At 35.1% G+C, this 26,447-nt stretch overlaps 2 protein-coding genes and 1 long non-coding RNA gene across 3 annotated transcripts; 2 read left to right on the forward strand and 1 right to left on the reverse strand.

The window, feature by feature from the left end:
• The first annotated feature begins 8,283 nt into the window (after positions 1-8,283).
• Positions 8,284-12,879, forward strand: LOC122301556 (uroporphyrinogen decarboxylase-like). The gene is made up of 6 exons (XM_043112960.1): positions 8,284-8,551; positions 9,202-9,323; positions 10,115-10,225; positions 10,347-10,535; positions 11,298-11,423; positions 12,282-12,879. The coding sequence occupies exons 1-6, from the start codon at positions 8,440-8,442 to the stop codon at positions 12,795-12,797; spliced, it is 1,176 nt and encodes a 391-aa protein (XP_042968894.1). The 5' UTR covers positions 8,284-8,439; the 3' UTR covers positions 12,798-12,879.
• A 2,242-nt stretch (positions 12,880-15,121) lies between these two features.
• LOC122301557 (phosphoglucan phosphatase LSF2, chloroplastic) lies at positions 15,122-18,170 on the forward strand. Its single transcript, XM_043112961.1, has 4 exons — positions 15,122-15,512; positions 16,529-16,734; positions 17,065-17,235; positions 17,507-18,170. Exons 1-4 carry the CDS (start codon positions 15,221-15,223, stop codon positions 17,708-17,710), a joined length of 873 nt encoding a protein of 290 aa, XP_042968895.1. The 5' UTR covers positions 15,122-15,220; the 3' UTR covers positions 17,711-18,170.
• A 205-nt stretch (positions 18,171-18,375) lies between these two features.
• On the reverse strand, positions 18,376-20,317 carry LOC122301558. The gene is made up of 2 exons (XR_006240205.1): positions 19,684-20,317; positions 18,376-18,686 (listed from the first exon to the last, which is right to left on the reverse strand). It is a non-coding gene; the product is annotated as an uncharacterized LOC122301558 (long non-coding RNA).
• Positions 20,318-26,447: the final 6,130 nt, after the last annotated feature.

Here is a 26,447-nt window from a genome sequence, read left to right on the forward strand (position 1 = left end):
CTATCTAGAATAGAAACTTGCAACTCTGGCAATGTTCAGAAAACTTCATCAGTTGGTACTTCTTTCAGACGAATATTACAAACTGACATTTTGGAGGCAAACCACTTACCCTTTATGCTTTCGTGCCAATATTGTGGAGCAAGAAAATTTTACCATGAACCAAACGGCTTTTGTTGCGCTGATGGGACAATAGCGTTGAGCCGTAATCAATTTTCATATGAGCTTTATCAATTATTCACTTCTAATTCAGTTGAGTCTAAAAAGTTTTGTACATATGCACGCACGTACAATAATAAATTCACTTTCACATCATTTGGAGTTATATTTGATAAAGAATTATGCAGACGAAACAGAGAAATCTACACGTTTAGAGTTCAGGGACAGATGTATCATTATATTGAGGATTTAGTTCCTGAAGATGGGCATCCTTCATATTTACAACTATATTTCTTCGATACGGAGCACGAGTTAGAAAATCGTATTCATGACGCAGAAAGATTAGATCCTTCTATCATTGCTCGATTAATGGATATACTTGAGGTTAATCCATACTGTCGCTTCTTTAGAACCCTCAGCAACATTTCAAGTCTTGAAAATCATACAATTCGTATAAGATCAGATATTGATTTAGACCAACGTGTTTACAATGCTCCGTCGGTATCGCAAGTAGCAGCTATATGGACAGAAACTGACAACTGTAAAGAACAAAAAGGTCGAGACATTATTGTTTTTAACGAAGCAGGAGGCAGTCATATTGTTCAGTATTATTTTGGATGTTATGATCCATTACAATACCCATTATTGTTTCCTTTCGGTGACTCGGGTTGGCACCAGGGAATCAAAAAAGTAGAAAGAGGAACGATATCGTTAAATGCCCAGGCATTAGAATCACACTTTATTGAACATTCAAATAGCGCGGAAGAATTTCTTCGAAAAGAAGGCCAAGATAATAAAAAATTTATGTAAATTTAATTATGTATTTTAGTTTCATCTAAATTTTCTAAACTATATTTTATCATATTTTCAGTTTTGAAGAATAAGAAGAAAGTACCAACGGTTTCATGTCGTGAATATTATTGTTTCAAATTACAAATAAGAGATATGTACATGTCGATTTTGTTACTATCTGGTCGTTTGCTGCAACAATTTGTTGTCGATATGTACATTAAAATTGAAACGTCAAGACTAGATTATTTTCGCTCGAAACAACATGAGATTAGATCAGATGTGTATCAAGGTATTGTAGATAGTCTTTCAGTTGGAGAAACTTGCGCATCCAATATTGGAAAACGGATTATTCTACCTTCATCTTTTATTGGAGGTCCAAGAGATATGCAGAAGAGATATATGGAAGCAATGGCATTAGTTCAACGTTTTGGCAAACCTGATATATTTCTAACCATGACATGTAATCCAAATTGGGAAGAAATCTTAGAACAACTAAATCCACATGAAGAAGTTCAGAACCGCCCTGATTTAATTGCAAGAATCTTTAGAGCAAAATTAGAAGAATTGAAGATTGATCTGTTTAAGCGAGAAATTTTTGGTAAGGTTGCAGCATATGTTTATACCATCGAATATCAAAAAAGAGGTCTACCACATGTTCATTTCTTAATTATACTTCAGAAAGACTGGAGAATTTATGCACCTGAAACTTTTGACGAAATTGTTTCAGCAGAAATACCTAACAAAACGAGAAATTTACATTTATATAAAGTCGTCCTTAGACACGTGATGCATGGTCCTTGCGGAATATTAAATCCAGCCAATATATGTATGGACAAAGACGGCATCTGTAAGAATCGATACCCCAAAGAATTTACAGCTAACACAACTGTTGGAACTGATTGTTTCCCGTCATACAAACGTTCTAACAATGGAGTCATTGCTAGAATTAGAGGAAAATATTTAGACAATCGGTGGGTTGTTCCATACAATCCGTATCTTGTTTCCAAATATAATTGTCATATTAACGTTGAGATTTGTTGTACAGTTAAAGCTGTTAAATATTTATACAAGTATATTTATAAAGGACATGATCGTGTTGCTTTCAATATCATTAGCAAAGAAAATAACCAACAAATTGACGAAATCGAACAATTTCAATCGGGAAGATGGATTACTCCACCTGAAGTAATGTGGAGAATATACGGTTTCATGCTTAACGAAATGTATCCATCAGTTTATAGTTTGCACCTACACCTAGAAGATCAACATTTGGTGTCTTTTCGTGCACACGAAGATCTAAACAATGTGTTAAACTCGTATACATCCAAAAAATCGATGTTTGACAGAATTCTTTTATAGAAACCAAATTGACGAGAATGCACGAAAATTGTTGTATAGAGAATTTCCTGAAAAATTTGTTTGGGATTCACAATGTAGAATTTGGACTCCGAGGAAAAAAAAACTGTTATAGGCCGAATTGTTACATCCAATCCATTTGAAGGTGAAAGATATTATCTACAGATGTTATTGAATCATATCAGAGGAGCAACGTCATTTGAGAAATTAAGAACAGTTAATGGTGTTGTACTACCAACGTATCGTGAAGCAGCTACTTCTCATGGTTTGTTAAACAAAGATAGTAGTTTAGAAGATTGTTTAGAAGAAGCTTGTCTATATCAGGTACCAAGTAGTTTAAGACACATTTTCTCAACAATTTTGGTGTATTGCAATCCTACGAACCCAAAAGAACTTTGGGAGCGATTTGAAAAAGAAATGTCTACAGATTTTCTTATAAGAAACGTGTCGTCAACAGTTGTTAGGAAGATGGTTCTACAAGATATTGCTTCCACACTAAAATCTATGGGAAAAGATATAAATATGCATCGTTTTGTTCCTGCCGATATATTTTACGGTCAAGATGAATTTACAAATAGAGAAATTGACGACAAACGAGTAGTCACAATTCCAACTGAAGATCTACTTGCATCACAAGTCCTAAATTCTGAACAAAAAAATGCGTATGATTTGATATTGCATATATTAGTATCAAATAAAGCTGGTGCTTTTTTCGTTGATGGCCCTGCTGGTACTGGTAAAACTTTTCTATACAGAGCACTTCTAGTATAAATTTGATCGAAAAATATGATAGCACTTGCAACTGCGTCATCTGGTGTTGCTGCCTCCATCTTACCTGGAGGACGAACATCACATTCAAGATTTAAGATTCCATTAAATGCAGATAAAAGCAGCACATGTAATGTGAGTAAACAGGGAAATCTTGCTAAATTATTACGACTTGCAAAATTAATTATATGGGATGAAGCACCCATGTCTACAAAACATTCACTAGAAGCATTAGATAAAATATTGCAAGATATTAATGATACAGATCTCTCTTTTGGTGGGAAAGTTATTGTTTTTGGTGGAGACTTTCGACAAGTATTACCTGTGATTTGTAATAGCACAAAAGAACAACAGATTGATTTAAGCTTAGCTTCTTCTTATTTATGGTCTATTTTTAAAAAAATAAAATTAACAAAAAATATGATAGCCAGATTAGATCCAGATTTCTAGCATTATTTAATTAAAGTTGGCAATGGTAACGCACCCATAACTATTGACGAAAATATCGAAATTCCCAAAGAAATGACCATTCCCAATACCAATGATCTTGACTCTCTAAATTCTTTATTAGATGTTGTTTTTGGAAATATTTCTAACTATCCAGACAATTTAATAGAAATGTCAAATCGAGCTATATTAACTCCAAAAAATCGGTCAGTTGATGAAATAAATACTATTCTCATTAACAAATTCCCTGGCGACATTGTACGATATTATAGCTTTGATGAAACAATTGATGTATCTGAACAAGGTATTATGGAAGATTTTTTAAATACATTGATACCGAACGGATTGCCACCACATGAATTGTTACTTAAAAGAAATTGTCCTATTATGTTAGTTAGAAATATTAATCCTTCATAAGGTCTTTGCAATGGAACACGATTAACTTGTTGCAATTTTAGTCGTAATCTGATCGATGCACGAATTTCATCTGGTCACCATAGTGGTAAAAGAGTTTTTATACCTAGAATTGCATTTTTACCAGAAACAACTGAAAATAACGGCTTCCCATTTAAGAGGACACAATTTCCTGTTAGGTTAAGTTTTGTAATGACAGTAAATAAATCACAGGGACAAACGTTAAATTCTATCGGAATATACTTACCAGAACCTGTCTTTTCTCATGGACAGTTATATGTTGCACTTTCAAGAGCTAAGACTGCTGATTCGGTCAAAATGCTCATAAGACCAACGACAAGTGCTGTTTATGAAACAAATTATACAAAAAACATTGTATATAGAAATTTTTTAAGATTAACAAATTCATTATACTATCATGCAAGTGTTCTAATTATTTTGATGTCTTTTGTAATATCATGTGAGTGTTCCAATTCTTTTATGTTATTATTATTCATATACTGTTTTTTTTTTCATTTTATAATTCTATAAATTTTTTTGTTATATATTCACATTTGTTTGTCATCTAATTTTTAATTACAGTGAACATGCGGACTGTGTATACATCTGTTAGGGACATTACTCCAGCCACAAGAAATTGGAAGATCAAAATGATCGTTACAGAAAAGTCACCAAAACGTACGGCGCAAAATTCAGCAACAAAATACCAAAATTTGATACTTTTAGATTCTGAGGTATTAAAATATTACTCTTCATTACTTATCATTATTTTGTGTATGGTTCAAAATTAAACAATTAAGTTTATTCATTGTCTTCTTACAGGGAAATCGCGTGCAGGCAGTGATCTTTGGGAAAGACATCGATCTACGTAATGATACACTGTATATCTACCAATCATACTATATCGCAAATGCTTTGGTAAGAACAATGGATCCAAGGCATCAAAGAGGACCATATCAATTTCAATGGACAATAAACTCCAAGACCATTGTTGAAGAGATCGAAGAAGACGAGCCAGCACTTAGACCGCCAGAATATAACCTTGTTCCTTTGAATGAACTTGGCGTACACATAGACACAGATGCTGAAATAGGTAACTACTATATAAATGTCCATATTTTTATATAGTTCCCTCTCACTGCAAAGTAACAATTTCTTTTTTCCTAAACTAGATATTTTGGCGCTTGCAATTCATATGAACCCGCCAAATGAAGTGAATACGAATCATGAAAAATCGTTGATCCAAGAGATATACTTGATTGATCCAGGGTATGAACGTATATTGTCTCACATTGGTAAAATTTTTAGATTAATATATTATAATTGTTTTATTATGATGAATTTAACACAATTTATCATTTTTAATAGTCTAAAACTCCTGCGTTTAACAATGTGGAATCGCTTTGTTCATGACGAATGCCGCGAAATTTCTGACCTTATTCTGGCAAAGCTAATTATTTTAGGAACACGGATCAAAGTTTCTTCTTATAATGGTACTTCCTGTTAATATTAACATTGTTGTTAATTGTACATCTTATACTTGTATATTTATTCATTCATGTTTATAATATAGGCCTATCGCTGTCATCAAGACCGACGAGTATCTTTATTGTTGAACCCCTTTTTTCATCTTCTGTTGCATTACGTACATGGTAAATAACTTATTTAAATACATTATAAATTTAATGTGATTTTTTTCATTGTAAATCTTTCTTTGTTTCAATTGATGTTTAACTTTATTTACTAATTCAAATTTTCAGGGCAGCACAAATGATAAATTGCTAGAAGAAATCATTGGAAATAGTTTTGGATCAGCTTCAAGTAGTTCTACCGATCCAATAATAAAAATATCTGAAATCGCAGAAAAACTGATATCTGCTCCAGCAATGGCGGTATATTTTTCTCTTTTTTTTTTAAAGCCAAATTTCTTATTTTAAAGAATGCAATTCATTTTTTCACTCTTTGGAATTGTTTAATTTTATTCTAAGTTTTTGGGACATGGAGATTGGAGGTTGGTTGGAATGAAATGGAGATGGAGGATGGCAATTTGTGAATTGTGTGCTGTGGATTCAGAACTGTGCATATGCTTCAATTTGAAATGTTGATTGTTTGTTGGATTTCATTTATGTAATAAGGGTGAATTTCGAATCCTTCTATACGGTATTGTTTAGATGTTGATTAGTGCACATGGTTATTTTGTCTTAATGCAGAGGTCCACATATTTGGTTAGAGGCAAATTTAGAATGGTTGATTTTCACCAGTCATTCCACTACGTATCATGCGAGAATTGTAACAAGACAACTGGCTATGACCTCGGTGAAAAGTTCATAAGTTATAGTTGCAAGAATGCAGCAATTGCACGGGCAAGGTAAACATTTTCCTCATATTTTGAAATTAAAAATTTTTACATGGTAGTTAGAACATTTTATTTGCTGATATCAATGAATGATAATTTATTTATTGCTGTCAGGTGTCGAGTTTATTTAGATGTGTATGATAATACCACATCGACACCCGTTGTTATTTTTGGATCTTTGGCAGAGGAAATTTTGGGATGCACAGCTGTTGATCTTATAGACCGTACAGACGAGGTAAAATTTATACATTTAAATACGTTTAAAAATTTTGATACATTATCTTTTTATATGTTTTTTCATTGTTACAGGAATATCTGCCTTATATTGAAAACATTGCAAACAACATTGAAAATAATGAGTGGATCATAGTCTTGGGTGCGCAGATGAATGAATTTGGGAGGTTATGCTAAAACAAACTTACTGTATTATCTGTTAATAATGTCCCAGGAACAGCAGAATGAGTTTCCAGACTTTTCTTTTGAAACTTTTGACTATTGTAATATATAAGTACAGGGTACTCGTATATAGTTGTAGTTATGTTTATTAGAGTGCTGTATTATAGCAATAAATATTTTGCAAACAATATATATAATGTTTATTATGAAGAGGAAGAAAATTGTTAAAATATAGATAAAATTCTGTCTATTTATAGCTAAATTGAAAAATTTTTAAATTGTTACACTTAAAAAAAATATCGACTGGGCACACGTGCATCGCACGTGCTGCTTTACTAGTATATATATATATATGTGTGTGTGTGTGTTTGACATTCAGCTCGATTCAAACATTTATAGGGGATTTGGAAATTATTTTCATCACATTCAATCTCATATCATTTTCAAACATATCTCAAATATAAATACTTTTAAATTAATCATTATAGTTTTTTCAAATTTTTAAATAAAAAATAAAAAATCAATTTGACTTTTTAAAATTGTAAAATAAAAATAATATTATAATAATATTTTAATTTTATAATATTTTTTATTTAACATTTTTTCTATTTTCTAAAAGCTTAAAAAATATTTAGTTCAAATTATTTTATTATTATTCATTAAATTTTAATCTCATCTTATACTCCACACTTTTCCCGCTCCAAAACAAAATTATTTTTATACTTTTTTAACTTCGAAAGGAATATCTCACACAGAGTGCCGGCAGTACGATACATCCTATCAAAAAATCATTAATTTCTCTTTTTTTTTTAATTAATTATAAAATATGAATACAGTGATAATGTTATCGCAAAATATTTGGAGATTATTTTCTTGCCTCAGTTCTCTGAGACTTCCAAATAACTTTTCCAACGTTGAGTGGCAGAAGAATGCATACCATCGAGAACAGTTCCGCTAAGGGCTTGTTTGGAATTTGGTGGAAGATCTAAAAAGTATAATAGAATAGTCTAAAATATTTAAATGATAAAATTTATCTGTTTAGTAATTTTACATCAAAATATTTCTAAATCAAGAAAAAATAAAAAATTACGTTTCAACAAAAATATCAAAGTGATCCTTTTTGTCATAAGTACTTCAAAAAAAGTAATCCTTATTTTAGTGCGTTATGTACATTACGAAATGACTTTTATTATTTTAACATAACGACAGCTTTACCTATTTATATTTTTCATTATTCTCGTATATCTACTCAAGATTTTGCACATCAATATTTTTCATTCTTCTCCTATCACTTATATATTGTTAAAGAGATCTTTTATTTATTATAATTATTAAAAAATCTACTATTTTTATTATTATTTTATTATAATATTTGATTTTTATCAAATATATTTATTTTTATATCAAAAGGTACTTTTTTTAATTTGTTTTTAAATAAATTTAATATATTTAAAAATATTTTAGACATATAAATTTTTAAATAATAAATAATTTTTTAATAATAAAACTTGTTAAATTAAACTCTTAAGCTATAAATCTAAAATTAAAAACAATATTTTCCTCGACAACCTGTGACTTGCACCGAGTACAAACTAGCTAAAGTCTAGACTCTAGACGCTCTTATCTGTTCCCGTTATCTTTCACACCTATGACTTCTTTACTAATCTAATCCGAACTTCTTTTCACTCGGAGATATGCCAACATCTTCCCCAAACTAGCTTTAGCTTTCTGGATGCTTCGCCTATTTCCGAACAATGTCTTGCTGTAGCTCCGTGTCTTCTTTCTCTGTCCCTTGGGCTTCCGCTAGAAGCTCAAGATTCGCTTTCTCTTCGAGTCCAAGGCCCCGAATCCACTGTGCCCTTGGAGGTGATTTCTCTCCCTTTGAATACCGTCTGTTATTCTTATTATTACCAATTTGGTGATTCTTAATGTCTCTTTTGGTTTCCGGAGAAATTTGTGCGATTAAGTTTTAGTTTTCTTCGGTATTTTCTTTTCGTTTTTGGTAATACTGGAGTGTGCTACTCGCTTTTCAATTTTGTCGTTTCTCGTACTTTCTTGGCAACCAAAATGTGGTGAATGCTCTTGTAATTCTTAGACCAGTTCTTGTACATGCAAATTGATATGTATTAAAATTGTAATGTCGGGAATTTACTTTAAAAAAGAAATTGTAATGTCGGGGATGTTGATAACCTAGCACCCAGGCATCTTATAGAATTTTTAGTATTTATATTTAGTATATACTGCTAAAGGTTATAATACTTTATTAAGGCTTCATAATGCGTGATTTTGGACTATTTGTGCATGTGGGTCCCACATAAAATGGAAATCTGTGATCTTATCGAGGAAATTACTGTCTATGACTGTCTATTGTATTTCAAAAGCCTTCACTTTGCCATCCATGTTCCAGTTCTGTACGACGTATGTTGGCTGGTTAAGTTTTCGCATAAAACGCCGAGTGAAAAGAGTATGCTTGGAGTCCATGTGTATATTCTTAATTCCCGAGTCATCCAATTCAGGGACTGTGGCTGAACCAAAAGTTACCACTGCTGCTGAGCCGCTGTTGCTTAATGCAGTTCGTGGGGAAGATGTTGAGAGACCCCCGGTTTGGCTCATGAGGCAAGCAGGGAGGTACATGAAGGCAGGTTTATACAGCTACCACTTTCAAAATAACATTTCTTATATTCACGGCTACTATATAGTTTATGTGGGATGCATGCCTTTTTTAGGATTTTCTGTAGGATAACACCAAAATCTGTAACTTCAGAATGCCCGATTTTCTTGTGCTTGATGTTTTCTGATTGTTAGATCCTATTTTAGATTAAGTTTTTATATTTCTTATCCTTTTATGACTACAATAAAGGATATGGGCAACACCATGTTTTTTAGGTGCCTCAAGTACTTTAATTTACAAAAATTATATGTGCAGTAACTTTTGTGTATTCTTTTGCGCACTCAATTAATGTGATTGGCTACGTCATTTTTTTAATATAAAATAACTGTTTTGGCGAATCACATTAGTAGAGTGTATAATGAGTATATAAAAATAACTGTTTGTAGCATAACTCATTTATTTATCATAGTCTTGAGTTCCTCAGTATGGTTTTGTTTGCTCTATATGCCATTCCTTTTTTTGTTGTCTGTTCTTCTCAGACGACTCATACCTTTTTTTAGTCTTGTTGTCTACACAAAGTTGGCCATTGATATTTTCTTGTGAGTATACCCAGAGCAAGTAAACTGTTGTGCTGGTTTATAGATTACTAAACATCCAAAAGTCCAATGTTCTGCTTTTCTGGTGCAGCTCTATCATAACATGTCCTTGTAGTATCTGTTTCTTATGTATCTTTCCTAGCTATGTAGGTATCTCATGGTTATCTCACACTTATTTCCCTCCATAACTTGGATCTCATTTATCAACAAATCTTGTTACAGAGTTACCAAATTATATGTGAGAAGTATCCTTCATTTCGTGAAAGATCAGAAAATGTTGACCTTGTTGTGGAAATTTCACTACAACCATGGAAAGTTTTTGAGCCTGATGGGGTAAGATACCTAGCTGGGAATCGATTTTTTTAATACATAATTTTTTAATTCAGGCAATTTCATTTACCCCTCTCCTTGTTTGTGATCATATCTTAGATCTTGCTCACATTGATTGTGATAGGTAATCTTATTCTCGGACATTCTTACCCCTCTATCTGGGATGAATATACCTTTTGACATTGTGAAAGGTAAGGGTCCTATCATATTCAATCCCCTACGCACAGCTGCTGATGTTGATCTAGTGACAGAATTTGTTCCTGGAGATTCGGTCCCATATGTGGGAGAAGCCTTGACAATCCTGCGCAAAGAGGTCTAACTTGGCATGTTCCCTTTTCTTTTTCCACCAATAAATCCTTTAGTGATTCATTTTAGAACCATTTCTCCTCTTCATTCATTTTAGTAGTTTACGACTAATGCTTCCCAATTCAGTTGCGTACCATAAGACAAGGTATTCTTTGTGTACTTCATTTCAATAGGATTTTATCCCATCTGTTTATATACCTTACATGGATCATTACCGGTTCAATCTAACAGGCGTGGGTTTTATATTTTTCTGGGTTTTAACCCTAAGGGGTTGCTCAGTTGGTCAGGTCTTGGGTTTGCTCCTCAATGGTCACCAATTCGAGTCCCCTTAGGGCTACTAGAGGTTTACCTAGCTGTTAACTTCAAGGGCCTGTGGGATTAGTCGAGGTGTGTGCAAGCTAGCCCGGACATCCACGAAAAAAAAAAAAAAAAAATCTGGGGAAAATGATTGAACTATTTCCTCATATGGTACCATCAGGAAACCGAATTATAAAACCATGTTGGAATCCCTTGCTTGTGCCAATTCTGAATAAGCATGTTCAATTTGAGTTGGACCTTTTAAGCAGATAACACCAAACAGTCCATTTCAATTTATGCACTAAAGTAAGGGTGATTCTACGTGTCTAGTCTGTGAACTTCAAATAAACCATTGTGTAGTTTCAGTTGTCCATATTAGTGAATATTGCAATATCTTATGTTCCTATACCTTAACTATGCTATTCTTTCTTTTTCTTTTATAGTTTATGTTCACCTGTGTCTTTATTTACAGGTAGATAATAAAGCAGCGGTCCTAGGCTTTGTTGGGGCTCCTTTTACCCTGGCTTCATATGTGGTTGAAGGTGGTTCATCAAAGCACTTCACTAAAATAAAGGGATTAGCTTTCTCAGAGCCCAAGGTGATTTTGTACTTGTTTCCTCCAGCTTTCTATCAACATCCATATGATTGCATATGAGTTAGCATGATAATTTCGATGGGGCTTAGTTTCTATGGAGTCATGCAAGACATGATGACTGGAACAATCGAATTGCTAGTTTAAGTCCTTACTTGAGATTTCGCAGGAAATGAAAGATTAAAGTAGTATGAAGCAGAAGTCCTAAAGAAAATATAGGTTTAGGTTGTCACACTTGTTAGAATATTTAACCTTACATTTTTGGGAAAATCACACTTGACTTCTCTAAAGTACCATTTCTTTTGCAATTTACCCCATTATTCAAGGTCTGACCTCCATAAAATTTTGGGGGGGGGGGGGGGGGGGGGGGACCATCCCTCAAAAGATCTGATCTCCAAGATAGATTAAAAAAAAGGCGATTGGACACAATCTTAATGGTTGCATTTTGAAGAATAGCATAAATGCAAAAAGAGCAGTAGTGTGGGGAGCAAGGTGATACCTTTGGTAGTTTGGTGGTCATATTGCAAAAGGAATGATAGTTAAAGTAGGCACTGTGTAATTTTTCTCTTTCTTGACTATAGACTCCTTTAAATGCAAATGTCTAATTAATTTGTTGTAGTTACCTCTATGGCGACACAACTTTAGGAGCAATTCCGTTGTCAATAGGTGGTTGAACCCATGTGAAAATTGTGTCTAGTTTATTCGGACCAACTAGGAAACATTCAGTTGATAAAAGATCACTGAGATTACCTATTTTAGGTAATTCAATCTTTGCTTATGGAGGAGACAGGTTAGATAAAGTTATACTCTCTCTATTTTCATACTGATGTCAGGTTTTTATTTGACGTCTGATTACTCCTACAGGTCCTTCATGCCTTACTTCAGAAATTTTCAACGTCAATGGCAAAATACATTCAATACCAAGCTGAAAGTGGAGCTCAAGCTGTTCAGATCTTTGACTCCTGGGCCACAGAGCTTAGCCCAGTAGATTTTGAAGAATTCAGTCTGCCGTACTTGAAGCAGATCGTGGATGCTGTGAAACGAACCCATCCAAATCTTCCTCTAATCCTTTATGCAAGTGGATCTGGAGGCTTGCTTGAGAGGCTAGCTTTGACGGGTGTTGACGTAGTTAGCTTGGATTGGACTGTTGATATGGCTGAAGGTAGGAGGCGCCTGGGACAAGATATAGCAGTTCAAGGTAATGTGGATCCAGGTGTACTTTTTGGTTCAAAGGAGTTCATCACCAACCGTATCAATGATACCGTGAGGAAAGCAGGGAGAGGGAAACATATTTTGAATCTTGGCCATGGTATTGTTGTAGGTACACCCGAAGAGAATGTTGCTCATTTCTTTGAGGTTGCTAAAGGACTCAGATACTAAAAGCAAATCTGAGGATATTTTAGTTAGTTAATTTTTTTGTTTTCCTGCTAATTGAAGATTTTGTAACACTAGTTTTTCTTTCCGGCTGGTTATCGTTCATTGGAGGTGATAATGGCTAAATGATGGGAGAGATGCGGCAGATATATATGTAGATAAAGCAAAGTCTCTGATATGTAGCAGCTGAAGGTAGTAATTCTTGCTCTGCTCTGCTTTGCTCGAATGAAAACCCAAGGTCCCAAACCGTTCACCATGTTCGAAGTTACGCAAGATTGTAGTTGTTGTAGTGCTTTGCTTAATAACCCACTCGGCGTCTCACTCTGTCTTTTACGATTGCGTCGGTGGCTTTTCAGTCGAGTCGCACTGAAACGTTTGTCTGCCTTGTGCTCAACACCGCTACTTCAGTGCATGCTTCAATAACTGACTAATGCCAGCCAATTGACCGACTGTAGATGCTAAGAGTTTCATCACCCACTTCACTGTTAGTATTGGTTTTGCAACTTATTGGCTGTAGCAATTATCAATGGCATGCTTTGTTAATTTGTAACTTTCACTTTTCACGACTCAATCCGAAGTCAACCCAATCAAAGTGTTTTTATTTATTTATTTATATTTTAGTTAAATTATACCGATTCAATCGGACTTTACCCGATTCAAAACTATTTCTTAAATATTTATTTTGTCAAATATGAGTTCTTTTTCCTCGTTAGAAATTGCTGAGATAATCTAACATATATTAAATACATGAATAACATTCTTATTGAAATTATTTGAATTCATATATTATTTTAAATGCTTAAATTGTATTACATATGTTTTCTATACATTTTTATTAACACCAAACTATCTAATTTAAATTACCAAATTATCTAATTTACTCAATTCCAAATAGGGTTCATCTTTTCTTTCAAAATATTAAGCCTTAGGGCAGGTTTGAAGAGTGAGATGAAATAAGAATTTCGTAAATAGTAGTAAGATAGTCTGTAAATAGTAGTTAGATAGTTTGAATTTAGTATGTTTTGGATTTTGATAAATAAGAGAGAGAAAGTTGAATAAAAAATATTATAAAGTTAAAATATTGTCAAAATATAGTTTTATAATATTATTTTTATTTGGGGATTTGAGGATTTTGAATTATTTTTTATTTGAGAATTTGAAAAAGTTGTAATGATTAATGTTAACGTCATGTTTCATATATCTTTAGGCTGGGTTCTCAACAATTTAGGTTTTTGGTCTCGGGCTTACAAACACAAAGAAAACACTGCTAGACGGGGGGGACCATGGTGGTGGCCAAGGAGTCTTCGATGTCAAAATCAATATCGTTTTAGAGTTTTGTGCAAGAGAATAGAGAGTTCAGAGAGCATTCGTAGTATTTGGGGATCACCTTTTATACCTTATTTATAGGGTCAACTGCACATGCTGTGTGTCAGGGGGATGCGTCCCCTCAGTAATTCCTTTAATGAGGTTTCTTTAATGTGGTATGACTTTTGGGGTAGTGCAATTAATGCGGCTTGGCTCCCTATCCTGTTATTCTTCAGGTGCAAGCCGTCAGACTTTTCATTCCATATTTATAAAAGGATCAAGTGCTCTTCGCGATTTGTGTTCACCTGTTAGCTTAGGCTTACATGAGACCAGGCTCCATAAGGAGATGTTGAGGTGGCGTGTTCCCCCATTCCCGCACGTTTGAATTTGCAGGCTAACCTTTGCTCCGAGATTGAGGTCCTCTGATGGGCAAATGGGTTGCTTAGCTAACTTAGGCGTCTCTTGTAATTGGGCTTGCACTCTGGGCTTTTGGCCCAAGGAAAAAATCCTTTTCAATTTGTTTGAAAGTCTTGTATTTGAATTATGTTTGGGTATAAAATAAGATGAGTTAAAATGAGATTATATAAGAATTTTATATCTTATCTCATGCCTCAAGCCTGCTCTTAGGCTCGTTTGGGGAGTGAGATGAGAGAGAATTTTGTAAATAGTAGTAAGATAGTTTATAAATAGTAATGAATAATTTTAGTTGAATAATTTTTGGGTTTTGGTAAATGAGAGAAAAAATTAAATAAAAATATTATAAAGTTAAAATATTGTTAGAATATAATTTTATAATATTATTTTTATTTCAGAATTTGAAAAAGTTGAATTGTTTTTTATTTTTTGTTTGAAAGTTTAGCAAAATTGTAATAATTAATTTAAAAATCTTGTATTTGAATTATGTTTAAGAAGAATATTAGATGAAAAAAAAATTAAAATTTTGATATGAAATTTATTTCCAAACATACCATTAACATGTTATTAATGATAGACGATAAGGATATGGTTGTAAAATCACATGTTCTCCGGAAAATCTCATCTGACACATGGACGCCCCAATCTCCAGGGTCCAAGGAACAACATCAAAAAGATCGAAGAAACTCAGAAGAGAGGTGTAAACTAAAATGGCAAGTATTGGGATCAGTAACTGTTGGTTTTGTTCTTCTTCAGCCCTCACAACTCATCCTCTTCCAAACAAGAGGTTGAACTTTGGGTGCAATTTCATACTGCCCGTTTCCCGGAACGCCTGGAAAGCAAGCAAAGTTTATTTTAAACAACTACCCGACACCCAGAGTAGTGGGATTGATCAGAATCCCACAAACCGTGGGGCCTCGATTTCCAGGTCCAAGATGGAAGAGTACAACATTGCGATGAAGAGGATGATGAGGAGCCCTTATGAGTATCACCATGATCTTGGTCAGCTCTCTTCTACTACCTCCTTCTGAATATTTCCGTTTCCATGGCCATTCAGGATTTTGGCTCGCCTATAAGTTTGAGCGCTTACCTGCTCGTGGTAAATCTCGTTTGAGGGAAGAAACATTTTTACATGGGCGGTTGCCTCGTGGATTGGTTTTTTATAATTGGCATTACTTTCCTTCATGTTATCCGTAACCCAATTCGAATTTACATTTCGGATAATCTTTACTTTTCTTTTTTTGGTGTGTTCGTATATAGGACAACAGTTTAGTTTATATTCTGTCCTATAATACTGCAGTGCATCCGGATCTTATGGATACTTTTGAATCTTTGATCTTAACTTGAATCGCATTACGTAATATGGTTGATTTTCAAGACAAGGATGCCTTTCATAGAAGTGAAGGAGAGTAATGGAGGTTATAATTGATTTCGCCTCAAAAGTTAAAAAATAAAAGGGTGCTAGAACAGTAACTTTTTAAGTACTCGCCAATTTTACACGATAATATGGCTTTATTCGCCTATAAAAGAAGTTGGCAAAGTTACCAATGAAAAGTAATGCGTTGCACACCACCCTTTTCTTTCTTACAAATATTGATTTCTTTTTATTTATCAGTAAATATTGACTTTTTTTAGCAAAGGTTTTGACTGTTTGAACAATTAATGCTGTGAGCATGTGCGCGCGCGCGCGTGTATGTGTGTGTGGTACTTGTATGTGCAGAAGCAAGCATAGCCATTGTGCCTAACTTCATTGATAGAAGAGTTTTTGGGGATCTATTTATTAGAGTAATGTAGGCATAGCTAATTAGAAACTTGAACAGCATCATGGCAACCTCTTTGTCAGAATAACCATGACTATAAATTGAACAAAAGGGAAAAAAAAGTGTGAATTATGGGATCAGTGGTTTTTCCTTCGATATACGTGGCCAGATGTATAAATAATTCGAAATTTAACATTTCCAACAAAGAAAGAAATGACCATTTTAGTTATTCAGGTTTCTTAACCGACTTTTGTGCAGGGATGAACTACACTCTGATAACTGATAATCTGATAGTAGGCTCCCAGCCTCAGATGCCCAAAGATATAGATCATCTAAAACAGGAGCAGAATGTGGCATATATTCTGAACCTGCAGCAGGACAAGGACATTGAATATTGGGGAATTGATTTGCAGTCAATAATAATAAGATGTCAAGAACTTGGAATCCGTCACATGAGGAGGCCTGTAAGTAAAAGGTTCTTCTAGCAACACTGTTTAAAATATAATAGATCCTAGTCATTTTCAAATAACCTGGAGAAGGCTCCACATTGCCGCGTGACATGAAACCCTATTATTTCTGGTCTGATATTGATGCATGATGATTGTTCCTACATCCCTCAATGATCTCTATGCAGTTGATGTACCTGGGTATGCAAGATCTGGAGAAAACAAGTTGGAACTTGAAAATCTTCAGGAAAAATTATCTGTTCAGTTTTTCATGCACAGGAAGAAATGTAAGTTGATAAATTACTCACACAGGAATTTTGCCCTGATATATTTTTCTATGCAATGTAGGCAAGAGATTTTGATCCAGATTCTCTGCGAAGTGGATTGCCTAAAGCTGTTTCATCATTGGAATGGGCCATTTCCAAGGGGAAAGGGAAAGTTTATGTGCACTGTACTGCTGGGTTAGGAAGGGCCCCAGCTGTTGCAATTTCTTACATGTTCTGGTTTTGTGGTATGAATGTGAGTCCTTAACCCTCTTGCTCAGCATGGTAACTGTCCTTGAAAACTCATATGATCTCTATATGCACTCCTTAACGGGTTTTGGAAACTGCAGCAATTATTACATTTTTAGCAACTTAGTGTATATGCTTGGGTGAAGTTCAGACTGTTGCATAAAGTTATTTGAATTTTGAAGCACGGCTATTTAACTGAATTACCGAGATATTTGATTGGTTTCCCAGATAAACAAATCAAAGTTTGAAACATTTATTGGTTTGTGGCTTTGTGACAGCTGAATACAGCATATGATATGCTAACTGCAAAGAGACCCTGTGGACCCAATAGAAGAGCAATACGAGGAGCTACTTACGATCTAGCTAAGAATGATGCATGGAAAGAGCCCTTTGAGAGCCTACCAGAATATGCTTTCGAGGACATAGCAGACTGGGAGAGGAACTTGATTCAAGACCGTGTTCATGCCCTCCGGGGAAGTTGAACACTGAGTATTTATGCTTTCAAAATTCAAATTGGGTGATCCGAAATTCAGTTTAGTTGCTACTGGGCCTTGGGCCTAGGAGCCTGGGAAATTGAACGTGCTTCATGGATGTGCAAATGTGTGGCCTAAAGGAAATGAATGATTGAGAGGCTCACTCAAAGTTCTATTATAATTACATATGGGGATATCTTTTTAGAATCTGAATTGCTAATGACCTGCTTGAACCAGTTGTCGGAGGCCAAAGTTTAGGCAATCATATTTTAGATTCCCGGGTTGTCATTCTAGAACAATCATTTGGTATGGGCATTATTGCTGGACTTATATATGCCAGGGACAACATACACGTGAACAGTATATAGAACGTGTATTGTCAGTATGGAGTTGCATACACGTGAAAAAATGACGGCTTGTGTACATCTCTCGACTGATTTTGTTAGATGAAACATGTTTCTACTGGTCATGGGCAGTGTTGATATTTTTTATATCTTGTTCATGCTTGCAGGTTTCTATGTCAGTGGAAAATAATATTATGAACACTCGAATGCTTATGGATAGAAACATTAATCGTATAGCAAACAAGAGGAGGGTGAGCAATTTCAAGCTCGGCCATTATTTCTTGTGATTAGCGTTGATTTTTGTAACCCATAGAACGAGAAAGAAAACAATAAACCAATCGCCAATATTATCATTTGACCAACTTCCATTCTATTAAAGCACAAAGTTATGCAGATTAGACTTGGGGATTGTAAGAAAATTAGAAATGCTCTCTCAAAAAGCTCTCTGATGGGCGATAGCTAGCTCTTTGGTGGCCAGGTGAGTGTCAACATTTACTTACTTAAAATCCCTTCTTTACTTAAATCTTTCTCCTTGCCTTCACTACAACCTTCAACTTCCTTCATCATGGATTTGGAAAACCTGATCACCCAAACATAAGCACTCTCATGGGAGGATTTATGCCTCTGACAGGAAAATGAGTCTGCACAGGAAAAAAAAGATTTAGCACTCATTGGAAGAATTGTAGTTACACGACCCCTCAACAAGGCAGCACTCCATGCCTCTTTTATGGCAGCCTGGAACTTTGCTAGTAATTTTTACATTGAAGATTTAGATTTTAATCTATTTCTTTTTACGTTCCAAAATGCTAGTGATGTCTAGAGAATCATGAATCAGACTTCTTGGAATTTCAAAGGGCACATTCTCATTCTAAAACGATGCCCAAAGGGTTCTGCATGGCAAGATATCAGCCTCTGCACATCCACTGTCTTTGTCCAAATTCATGGAGTTACTAGAAAAAATATGACAGAAAAAATGGCTTCTAAAATCGGGATGGCACTTGGGAAATACTTATGAATGGATGTGGACCCTTTGTTTGGCTTGGCTAGCAAAAAATTTATTCGAATAAAAGTGGAGCTAGATATCAACAAACCATTGCAACAAGGAATCTGGGAACCTAGAGAAGCTAGAGCAGCATGGGTTTCGTTTAAATATGAACGACTCTCTGATTTCTATTACGCTTGTGGTAGAATTGGGTACTCTCATATTTTCTGCTCCTTCCTAAACATCACTCCAGATCTCTTGCCCTATGGATCTTGGCTATGTGCAGACTCTCCAATATTCAAACCGATTCAAGCACAAGATAGTCAATTTGGAATTACTAGACTAGCTTTGGACAACATGATAAGAGGAAAAAGCTTTCGATAATACCCCCCTTAAATCTGAGATTGAAGGCCCTTCTTTTATGGACAAAGGAAAAGGTTTAGCTATCCCAAAAGAAGCTTCTTTAGCTAGTCTAGAAAATCCTCTACTGATGCAAGAGGATTTGAATTACTATTCGGAAGCAAAACAATTCAAGAAACAACCAATTCAAGTTCTGTTTCCTCAAGAACTATTTTCCAGTCCAATCTCTCTTGACCGTGAATTATTTTTTTGGAAAGAAGAACAAGCTCAAAAAGGAAAGTTAGAAAAAGTCTTACCACGCTGAATCGGTAACATCACATACCAGCTACAGCTCAGTTCTTCTCTGATCACTCTTCAAGAGCTGGTGGACGGTGGAAAAGGAAGGGAAGCACCGATTGATCCAAATGATGGGAAGACTTTAGCTACTGTAGCATACAGTATTTCTCAAGCTTTAAATGCTCAACCGAACCCATTGAATATGAGAAATTACTTTCCTCCACCAAACCCTTTCTAATTAATCACTCAAGAAGATATTTCTACTCTTCTGATGGGAAACAGGGATCTCTACAGTAATGCTATAGAGTCGCCCATGAAGGATCTGCCACCTTACTTAGTATTGCATGTAGAGACTTGGCCTTATCGTTGGACGCAGCTACAAGAAGATTCTTCAGCTTCTTCGGGTATCAAGTCCTCTTTAATAACAAAATTGGTTGAACCAACTCTTACACCTGAGTCTTTCATGGGCCCACGGGATAGTCACTCACGGCAAACAATACAATGTCCATGGAAAAAGGAACCAGACCCAATTGTATCATATTGACCGAATCTCTCAAGGGCCCACAGGAAAGTTAACATGCAATGAAAAAATCAACATAAGGACCACGTGAGAAGCAACCCGGTTCACAAGAAATCCTTTTGCATGAAACATTTTCTGGCCCAAATATAGAAGAAGGTAAGTCACTCTTTAACCTGCAACGGGATAGCAAGGGGAAACATGGCACACCATTCAATGCATACAATCCAACTCAACAAAAGTTGAAGACCAGAAACTACGTCCCCATGATATCTTATAAGCCAATTCAACTCAATCCTCCAAAGAGCTCAGTCACATTGGTTCCCCTCTCAAAAACTGAAGCCTCGTAAAAAAGAATGACCTCCATGAAGACTGAAGATAACCTACTATCGAAACAAAAAATTCAAAAATTATCAGAGGAAGTTGAAAAAAATCAAGCAAGAGGTAAGGAAGAGGAAGAGGCAGCACGTTTGTTACTATCCATCAACAAAAAAAATTCAGGGAAAGAGAAAAAACCCAAATGAACAGCAAGGAAGAAACCTTACAGTAGGTCTTCTCAAAAGGTATCCTCAACTGGAAAAACCAATGAAGCTGACGAGGCGGGCTCAACCATGCCTCCACCACTTCCATGAGGACATTGATATGGAATTACAGGGGTCTAACCCTACCAAATGCAATCATAAATATAAGGGCTTATATAGTTAAATATAGTCTGGATATTATATTTTTTTTGGAAACTATGGTGTCTAGTGAAAACACCTCATCTATTGTAAATAGACTAGATTTCTACCTTTTTGTAAATTCCCCTACCTCAAGAAAAAATAGAGGCCTTTTATTATTATGGTGACGGGGGGTGGATATAGAATCGGTGCATATTAATGAAAATGCTATTTCTATTTTAGTTTACTCTAATCCACCAAATCATCCATGGTTGTCTACCTTTGTATATGCCCCAGCTCAATGAATACACAAGGCAAATTTTTGGTCATTATTGGACTCAATACATCAATCTTTCCCAAGCCCTTGGTGTTATATTGGAGATTTCAATGATCTAACTAGTCAAATAGATAAAGTGGGGGGTCGGCCAGTCACATCTACTTCTATAGGCGGATTAAAAAGTCTAATGGACTCCCATGGATTAATTGTTATAGGCTTTTCGGGACCAAATTTCACTTGGACAAATAACCGCAAAGGAAATGCAATGATTAGAGAGCGGTTGGATTGTGGAATAGCCAATCCACAATGGCGCACACTCTTCCCAAATGCCTCCATCCAACACTTAATATCTTCATCCTCATATCACAAGCCTCTCCTGCTAAGCACAATGAAGATAAGGAAAAATGCATCATCTTTTAAATTTGAGGAATTATGGACTTATGAACAATTCAGCAACGTCATTGTCCAGGAGCCAACACTTCAATGGTAATCCCACCTTCATCCTTTGTAGCAAGATAAAAGAAACAAAAAAATCGTTGAAGCTATGGAATAAAGTCCACTTTGGGAGAATTCAATCAAATATACATCAAATTGAAATGGGAGATTAACTAGCTACAGAATACCATGCTGAATCCATGGAGTTTACAAAAAGAAAGTCTTCTTCTTCACAATTTTCAAGAACAACAAAAGCCTGAAGAAACCCTTTGGAGGCAAAAGGCACGAATAAATTGGCTCACTAAAACATATATGAATAAAAAATTCTATTATCTGTCAACAACTATTTGTCGAAGAAGGAACGACATAGACTCCATCAAGGTAAATCCAGGTATATGGACTATGAACCTAGAAGTGATTGACAAATTTCATAGAATATTGTAAATTCATATACACATCCACAGAACTAAATTTCCCAAAAAATCTTGAAAATCTATTTGAGAACCATATCTCTAGGGATGAAAATGAATTCCTAACTGCTTTGCCCTTAGAAATTGAAATCCATGGATTTCTCAAACAAATCCCAAACCATAAAGCACCTAGTCCGGGCGGAATGACTATCCTTTTTTATAAGCATTACTGGCATATTATCAAAAGGGATATGATCACAGCTGTGCAAATTTTTTTTAGAACTGGGAACCTACTTAAGCAAATAAATCATACCCACATCACTCTTATTCCTAAAATAGCAAACCCAAGCTCTCCCTATCATTACTGTCCAATTAGTTTGAGAAATGTTATCTACAAAATCATCACAAAGATTTTGGCTATTATTTTAAAGAGAACTCTACCAAGTATCATCTCTTCTTTCCAAATAGTTTTTGTACCAGGCCAAAATATAAAAAAAAAAATTTCATAATTGCTCGAGATGTTTCATCATCTAAAAAATACAAGGGGAAGAAGGGTCAGGTGGCTTTAAAAATAGATCTGGAAAAAACTTTCGATTTTATTAAATGAAACTCTCTCTTTGTTGTCTTAAGAGTGTTTGATGTGAACCCCAATCGACTCGCTTTGAGACCCAACAACAATATTGGAAAACAAACCCAAGAACGCCAAACTCAAGTCTATGGATGGAGAATTTGGACCCGTTGAAATCTCGTTCCAAGAACCTAGATTATATTAAAATCTAGACCCAATGAAATCCCGTCTCAAGAACCCAAATTATAAGGAGGAACGCCACAAAGGTTGTGATTTACCTCTGATAAGTTCAAGAGTTCAATTAAGAACACGAGGAGAAAACTCACTCACAATGAAAATTCAATAAAAAATGTCTTCCCTCTCAAATGAGGCTACAAGTGCCTTAAATAAACAATTCCCAAAACCCTAAAGGAATAGTGCCGCGGTACTGTAGCGTGAACAGTGCCACGCTACAGTAACTTCTAAAACCCTAGTTCACATAAATTAATAACTTTCCAAATATGCCCTTGGCCAAAATACAAGGCCTTCCCAAAAACCCTAGTTCATTAGAAATAAGACATATAGGCTAGACATCTCCCAAGCCCAATTATTCTAGAATAATTCATTTGACTAATAAAATAAGTCATTTCAATGAAATAAATAAGTCCATGGTCTTTAATAACAATCGGCTCAAGTCGTGTCTTCCATAGCTTGGATTAAGTGGATCAAAACTGGTTCTCATTCTTTCAAGCCCATCATGTGTGTTGGGCTCTTGCTAGTTTCATCCCAATTGGATTGCACCAATTCTTGCATTGCTCGCTTAATCTTCGTGGCTCTTAATCTTGTAATTGATCCTTAAGACTTGGTCCACCTTGGGGCCCATCATTCCCCCTCTCCTCAAAAGGATTCGACCTCGAATCTCCACCTGGATCAAAGGGAAAAAGATCAGTAACAATGAAAATAGCAAACACGTGATACATACCTGGAAGATCCACTAGGTATGAAATATCATTAATTTTATCAAGAATTTGGAAATGTCCATCCAAGCTAGTTCTGTCATCCACAAACAAAAGTATTAGAGTTAAATGAGTAAGTGAATTAAAATCATAAACAACTTTAAAAGGAGAATATGAAGTAGTAGTATGCAACGTCCTATTATATGCAAACTCTTTAAATGGCAAACAATCCTCCCAAGTTTTTAAATTCTTATGAAGAATAGTGCATAAGAGCTGGGTATTAGAAACAATCCTCCTAGGTACACCATGAAGTCGCACTATCCCCCTGAAAAATAAGTTAGCTATGTTTGTGATATCATCAATTTTATGACATGGAATGAAATGTGACATTTTACTAAATCTATGCACAACCACAAAAATAGAATCGTTACCACTTTTAGTTGTACGCAGCCCCAAAACAAAGTCCATAGATATGTCTACTACCAATGGTTTACTAGGAACGGGTAAGGGTGTATACAACCAATGTGGCAAAACCTTAGACTTGGCCTTCCTACATGTAATGCACATGCCACAAGTGCAATTGACGTCTCTTTTCATCTTAGGCCAAAAGAAATGTTCATCCAACAATTCAATGACTGGCAAATGATACTCCCACAAACGTTCATGAAACACATCTAAGGTTTTCTTTGTACCAAAATGACCATTCCAATTATATGCAAATTCAATGAATGGTAAGTAGTACTCCCACCAATGGTCATCCAACACGTCTAAAATCCTCTTTATATCAAAATTTCCCAACAGACCACATCCATGCACAAGCAACTCACGCATAAGACTAGTAGGCACACAAAATCTTTTCTCTCTAAACAAGTACCAATCTAGTCTATAGAAATGAGAAAACGATGCTTTCTTACGTACTCCATACACACTAGTCATGCCATCATCATTAACAAACAAGTTCTTATCATATTTAAGTCTCAATAACTTTGCATCTATAATGATGACAAGGACGTACCTTCTTACATAAGCATCAACCACAAAATTTTCTTTACCTTGTGTGTACTTAGTTACATAAGGAAATGTCTCAATGAGTTGCACCCACTTGTCATGCATTCTATTCAACTTACAGTGTCCTTTCAAGTGCGTCAAGGACTCATGTTCTTCAAAGAAAGGTCGAGTAGGGATTGTCGCACTTGGTATAAAATCAATGTAATGCTCTATCTCTCTAATAGATGACAATCCACTAAACACTCCGCTAGGAATTACGACCTTATATCCCTGCAACAAAGAGATAACAATACTAGGCAAAGATTCATTAAATCCGTTAGTAGTAAAATTTGCCTTAGCATAAAAACACACTTCTCTCTTCGCTTTTCTCTCACTTTCTTCACTCCAGCTTTTCTTTTCACTCTCATTTTTCTTTTCACTCTCTTTTTTTCTTTCACTCTCTTTTTCCTTTTCACTCTCTTTTTTCTTTTCACTCTCTCTCTTTGCTTCAGTCTCTTTATTCTTTTCACTCTCTATTTTTTCTTCACTCTCTTTTTCCTTTTCACTCTCTTTTTTCTTTTCACTCTCTCTCTTTGCTTCAGTCTCTTTATTCTTTTCACTCTCTATTTTTTCTTCACTCTCTTTGTTCTTTTCACTCTCTCCTTCTCTTGAGGTTTTGGCCTCACTATTTCTTTTTTGATCAACCTCACCTTTCAACTTCAGTTGGTCCTCATGGACCTGTGTTGGAGTTAAAGGAGCAAGTTTGATTCTTTTTCCATCCTTTTCAAAACTGTACATGTTTCTAAACCCATCATAGATCACTCTCCTATCACACTGCCACGGCCTCCCCAACAAAATATGGCCAGCATGCATAGGCACAACATCACAAAGTACATCATCCTTGTACCTCCCAATTGAAAAAGAAACTAGCACTTGCTTATTTATCCTAACCTCCCCACAATCATTCAACCACTGCAACTTGTATGGTCTAGGGTGTTTCAAAGTAGGTAGATTCAATTTCTCAACTAAAGTAGTGCTAGCAACATTAGTACAACTCCCTCCATCAATAATCATACTACATACCTTGTTGTTGATGTGGCATCTAGTACGAAAAATGTTCTCTCTTTGCTGCTCTATACCATCCATCTTAAATTCTGTATTGGGAGCATGCCTAACAAGAGACTCGCCATACTCTTCATTCTTATTGTACCTATTCTCAATACTAGGCTCACATCTCCTCCTATCTCTCTCACTTTGCAAATTTCTAATCAATGCACCTTGTTGTTCCATCTTATCCATCACTTCCCCCAACTTCAAATTTAACCTTTCAAACTTTTGTTGCATGGACTGCAATAAAAAGAATGAATTGTCTGACATCCCCTTTGGTTATGAGTCACTTTAATGAGACATTGTATGTGCTGCACAAAAAAGAATGTTAGTGGAAAAAGACCTCACACGCTCTCCCTCACGTGTTTACACTTAAATAATGGCACTCCACTCGTGTTTCATTCTTAATTGGCTTTTTCCCGATAATGATCTCACACTCTCTTGCCTTTTATCTCAAGAGTTTTCCCACTCAAGTTCTTTCAAAACTAATTGAACTAAATCAAGGCAATATAACCTAGTTTTATCCCAACTAATAATTAGATCCAAGAAACAAGAACAAGAGAAACACGGAATGAATAAAATGACAAGGGAATCAAGGAAATTATTGGAATGGAAGGGTAACTATAAGAGAAGATACCAACTAGAAAGAGGTAACAAGAGGTAATTCAGCCCCTTTAAGGACAAGACCCAATCAACAAATTTCTTTCTTTCTCTTTTATTGTAACTATATAGCAACCACTGAATATGCTACCTCTACTTTCCTTCTCTCTCCCTTTTTTTTTTTTTGAAATTTTTTTTTTTTCGAATTTTTTTTTTCTTTTCCTTTCTTTTTTTTTCTTTTCCTTTCCTTTCTTTTCCTTTCTTTTCTTTTCTTTTCTATTCCTTTCTT

Source organism: Carya illinoinensis, chromosome 2 (genome assembly GCF_018687715.1).
Source record: "Carya illinoinensis cultivar Pawnee chromosome 2, C.illinoinensisPawnee_v1, whole genome shotgun sequence".
Classification (NCBI taxonomy): Eukaryota; Viridiplantae; Streptophyta; class Magnoliopsida; order Fagales; family Juglandaceae; genus Carya; species Carya illinoinensis.

Coding starts and splice junctions, on each gene's coding strand:
- LOC122301556 (XM_043112960.1), top strand. CDS start 8,440: ATGTCTTGCTGTAGCTCCGTGTCTTCTTTCTCTGTCCCTTGGGCTTCC. Junction 8,552..9,201: donor AATCCACTGTGCCCTTGGAG/GTGATTTCTCTC, acceptor CATCCAATTCAG/GGACTGTGGCTGAACCAAAA. Junction 10,536..11,297: donor TGACAATCCTGCGCAAAGAG/GTCTAACTTGGC, acceptor CTTTATTTACAG/GTAGATAATAAAGCAGCGGT.
- LOC122301557 (XM_043112961.1), top strand. CDS start 15,221: ATGGCAAGTATTGGGATCAGTAACTGTTGGTTTTGTTCTTCTTCAGCC. Junction 15,513..16,528: donor TGAGTATCACCATGATCTTG/GTCAGCTCTCTT, acceptor ACTTTTGTGCAG/GGATGAACTACACTCTGATA. Junction 17,236..17,506: donor TCTGGTTTTGTGGTATGAAT/GTGAGTCCTTAA, acceptor GCTTTGTGACAG/CTGAATACAGCATATGATAT.